The sequence below is a fragment of the Triticum dicoccoides genome, chromosome 3B, assembly GCF_002162155.2.
Source record: "Triticum dicoccoides isolate Atlit2015 ecotype Zavitan chromosome 3B, WEW_v2.0, whole genome shotgun sequence".
Taxonomy (NCBI): domain Eukaryota; kingdom Viridiplantae; phylum Streptophyta; class Magnoliopsida; order Poales; family Poaceae; genus Triticum; species Triticum dicoccoides.
Genome location: NC_041385.1, coordinates 857,377,915 through 857,382,736, shown reverse-complemented (window position 1 = coordinate 857,382,736; position 4,822 = coordinate 857,377,915). Strand labels below are relative to the sequence as shown.

At 46.8% G+C, this 4,822-nt stretch overlaps 1 protein-coding gene across 1 annotated transcript in view; it reads right to left on the bottom strand.

Annotated features, from left to right (window-relative positions):
- Positions 1–853: 853 nt before the first annotated feature.
- LOC119280334 (disease resistance protein Pik-2-like) overlaps positions 854–4,822 on the bottom strand; it is a 7,545-nt gene continuing 3,576 nt past the window's right edge. The window contains exons 4-5 of the mRNA XM_037561220.1: positions 3,350–3,964; positions 854–2,743 (exon numbers count right to left, since the gene is read on the bottom strand). Of these exons, the coding sequence (XP_037417117.1) occupies positions 935–2,743; positions 3,350–3,964 (2,424 nt within the window). The 3' untranslated portion in view covers positions 854–934. The remainder of the gene's footprint in view (positions 2,744–3,349; positions 3,965–4,822) is intronic.

Below are 4,822 nucleotides of genomic sequence, written 5' to 3'. Positions count from 1 at the left end.
CGCGCAATGGCTGAGCGATACCCCGGCGACGCCGCGACGATGAACGGTTTCGGCCGCCGCCATCTCCACGAGCCCGAGGCACGCCACCTCTACGAGGCCGACTACCCGGTGCCCCCAGACATGCGGGTGCTGGGCATGTGGAAGTTGAGCGCCGGCAACGTCCCGGTACCCCCGGTGCCCACCGGGGCTGAACGGCGGGCCGAGATCGCCCGCATCCGTTCGTCGATGCCAGAGGCGCAGCGGAACGAACCGAGGTACGCCGCCGACAGCCACACGTTGTGGACGATGTTCTTCGAGCGCCGCTGCGAAGAGCAGATCACCTCCACCAACGGCACCGTCCCCCGCGACCGATACAACACCGACGGGCGGCGCGAATGGTGGGGCGTGCCTGGCCGCACCCTCGAGGCCGTCCTCGACTGCATCGAGACCGGGAACACGCCGCGCCTCGAGTACCACACGCTCAGCCCCAGACAGTGCTTTTTCTCTTGGGGCTTGTTTGGTCGCCCACCACACGTTGCCACACTTTTGTGCCCTAAGTGTGACATGCCACGGTTTTTGCCACATTGGTCGTGACATTTAGCAGCTGTGTATATGACAAGTGGGTTATGTGATTAGGAAAGTGTGGCATGCCACAACTGTATGGCAACACCAAACACTTGCCACACTTGTGACAGAGAAGTGTGGCAAATTGTGTATGCCAACCAAACAACATGCCGTTAGATTTTACTGCTACCTCCGAACTTTAGTTGGCAACTGAAAAACAGTAAAAATAAGTGCTTGTAGAGAAATCAGGCTGTGAAAGTTGAGAGAAAAGTGACAGGTGACGAGATCGATCATAATATTATTCCAGGGAAGCTAGTACACAGTTGATTACTTGTTACTCCTAGGCAGAAACATGTACCCAGAGAAGATGTAGAACAAGGGCATACAAAAATTATTCAGAACATGTACTCAACACAGGCTTGTTATCGCTATCCCGGGGCCACTGGTCAAGTTGTTGCATCAAGTCTTCCTTGAGTTCATCGCGGTAGGAACCCTCCAGGCACACTTCGTTGAGACTCTTTAGATCCACCAGCCCATGAAGCCGCAAAGACGACCCACTGGAGCAGTGAACCTTGAGCACCTCAACACCCAGCGTTCTGAATCCTGCAAAAGCTACCTCTAACCTGGAGCTGGAGGTGCAATTAATCTGCAGGACCTTCGAGTCCAAGAAGGGTCCACTCGCCGTAAAATCGAACTCGCAGTCTTGCATCATCAGCTTGACATGAAGACGACGCAAGGCTGGCAAGCCCGCAAGGGCGTATTGTATGTCCTCTTGCTTCAACATGTCAAGATCCACCTTGTCGAGATTGTCAAGCTGTCCGATCCAGCCTGGCAATATGTGCACATGCCCATGCAGCTTAAGGCTCTTTATGTTCTTGGGTGGGTGTGGGATGTTGTCGTCCAAAGTAACAAATGAACTCTGCTTGTCCTTGTCAAATCGAACCCACAGGGACTCGAGGTGGATGTGATCGGAGATGGCTGAAAAGAACTCCTTGACGGTTTTCATGTTGATGCCGGACACCCTGAGCTTGCGCAACTGGTTAAGCTCCTTGAGCTCTTTCAGGAAAGCCTTCCCCCCTGCACCATGCACATTGACAACACCAAGAGTATGTAAGGCCGCCAGCTCCCGAATCTTTGCAGGAACCTTAACGCCCATGCCATCCCTGTCCACTGCTAGTGTTGCTGCCCATTTGCTTGAGCTTGTTATGGCACCTTCATCTGTTTCTGTGGCCATGCTACATCCATCACGTGATTCTGCTTCTGCGGTGCCAGCACGGATGTACTGCAACTTCTGTAGATTGATGATGGCATGAGGGAGTGTGACAATGGAGGTGCGTCTGACATCCAGAGTCTGCAGCTGTCTCAGGCCACCCACTGATTTGGGAAGACGGCTAATCTCTCCGCATCCTCGTAGAGAGAGGAACTTAAGGCGAGATAGTATCCTTAAGATATGCTCAAGATCATCATTTGTTACACCTGACGTGTCCTCTAGATCGAGCACTCGAAGTATCTTCATGCTTCTATTGATAAGGAATGATTCCCATTTGCCAGACACCGTAAGTGATCGTAGCCGTGAGAAATCAATGCTCTTGAATACGGCCTTATCTCTATCCCAGCTGTTACTTATGGTGAGGTGTTGCCCTGAGCGTTGCAAGTCCCCCCTGCAATGCCCATCCAGGAAAAATATATGGTTGTCTTCCATTGGCCGTGAGATGATGTATTCATGGAAGAAACCATTATAGCACACGAGTGTTCTTCCTTTTGGTTGGACTATACTCAAGTTGACGAGCTCATGGAACAAAATTTCCCCCTTATCCTCTGCACTCATACTGGGCGTATTTCTAGAGTAACCCTCTGCGATCCACCTCCTTAGCAAACGCCTCCGCCTAATGTTTTGGTACGGAGAGAAGACCGACATATAGAAGATGCATGGCTTGAGTGAATCTGAGCAAGCATCAAAATAGGATTGCATCCAATAAAATAGATCCCTCAAATGTTCACTTTGATCTCTCTCCAATATCTCCATAAAGTTTTGACCTATATCCTGCAACCGGTTTCGGTGAAACTCGTTGCTTGTTTGGTTCTTGCGATATCTGCCTACAGCTTCTATTACTTTTGGAAGTCCACCACATTTGGGCACGATAATATCTTCATAAAGCTTCTTCTCATAAGGAGTCCAGGCTTCGTCGTTGGAAGCTATCTGTGGTTAAAAATAAATAATTAACCCCTCAAAAATAATATTTCTTTTGCAACTTTAGTATGATTTTTTATATATATTCCACCAGTCAACACACATTAAAAATATTAATTACACCGATGGATTACGAAATATAAGGTTCCTTTTTTGCGGGATTGAAATATAAGGTTCTGATGATGCAAAAAAAGGGATGATGCCATGATGGCCTGGCGAGTTTCCATCGAGTATTTGGTCTGTGAACCTGAACCAGAGGTTTTTGTTCTTCTGACGCAAGGAAACTAATGGAAGTCTGCAGTAATGTGTTTGGATTTGGAAAATTAGTGTGTGCAGAACTGATTAAGCCTGTGGGTAGCATAGGATGCATCTAGAACCCAAATAAACTAGTGAAGAGGGACTACGAACCCAAGGAGCCTGGTTCTTTGTGAGCATGAAGTGTTGTGGTGTATTTGTGAAGGCTGTGTGGAGTTCTTGGTGTTATAGAATTGTAAACTACTGAGTGTTGGCATGTTTGGATGTGTGCATTGCAATGATGCAGAGGCCGAGGGTCTCAACCTCCTATAAAAAAACCGAGTACTAACATGCATAAAAGGGATTTTGTAGAGAACACACCTTGGTGAACAGATGACGGGCCACGTCAGGTTCCAGACGTTTGATGTTGACCATTTGAGATTCTTTTTCTACACAATGCCTGGCGACGCTTGCTTCGTACGTAATGACAACAATACAAGATTTAGTATACCCCATTAATAAATTGGTTTTTATCAAGTCCCAGTCATGGGTGGACTGTAGGCCATCAATAACCACGAGGCGTGCGTGTTGCCGCAGAAGCCTATCACACGCTTGAATGTGATCTTGGCCTTCCATGATACCAACTGCTACCTTTTCTTTGGCTTGAATATCATCTGAATGGAAATCCAGAAACAAGCGCTGATAGAAGCCTGCCAAATCAAACGGGTGGGGCACATCCACCCAGCTATACTTCTCAAACGTCTCTCCATCAGCGGAGTCTGAAATCCTTCGATCTAACCTGAGCATTAGGTGGCAATAAATGTATCTGATGAGAGCTGATTTACCGACGCCAGCAATCCCCCACACTGAGACCACACCATGACTTGATTGCATAAGCTCTAAGAGCTTACGTGCTACAACATCCTGATGCCCAACAAGTTCAAAATTATTGATCCACTCATATGCTTCATCCCTGAAGCTGGAGAAAACGCTACCCTGCAAGTAAAGGAGAATTATTAATTCCAGTGACCTTCTTGAACCAATTTCTTGACTATTATTCTAATACAGGAAAAACATTGGAGCAAGTAAGGACAAGGGGGTGGCCAGCCTCCAGCTAGACAGATGTGGAGTGGTCTACCAGGCCAATTTGTTGCCAACAAAAGAGAGTTGCGAAAATGTACAATGGCTGATGTTATCTTACTAAAAGCATCTCTAGCCCTTCCCTCAAAATCTGGTAACTCCCTACAATTTCTGTTTTGAAGACTTAAAGCCCCTATCTAGCCCTTTCGTCAAATCCTTTTAACTCCTCCAACTTTTGAGAAATTACTCCTCAAAAGAGCCCCTCCCTGCTCAAAAGTGGGACTAGCACAATGAGCAAATTGTGTAAAAAATGCTTCTTTTTTCCGGTTCCACAACAACTTGGGTGAAATGGGGTTCTACCGAAAAACCATGGTCAAGTTTACAACCATGGTTACTGGTCGAGTCACTGGAATGGAATGAGATAAAAATCTCTGAAGATCTTTCCTCTCCACTTACTTGTAACAAGCTTTCCCTCTGTATAAGACTTCTTCCGAATGGCATAATTGTCCTATTGACACCTTGACCTTTAAAGAAAATTGGTCCTTCTTAACTAATGATCTCACCGTAGTAGTTTGTGTGAGGGACTATCTTTTCCATCGTTTTCTTCATTCTCAAGAGAACGGTCGGTCTCTCTATGTTATTATAAAGTAAAGCAAAGTGCATGGTGCTGAAAGTGAAGAAAGCTCAATAAACACAAACGAACACGATGCAGGGTATAGCATAATGAGGCTGCTGGTCATTGTGCTTGACCTTTATCAATAATTATGCATTGGT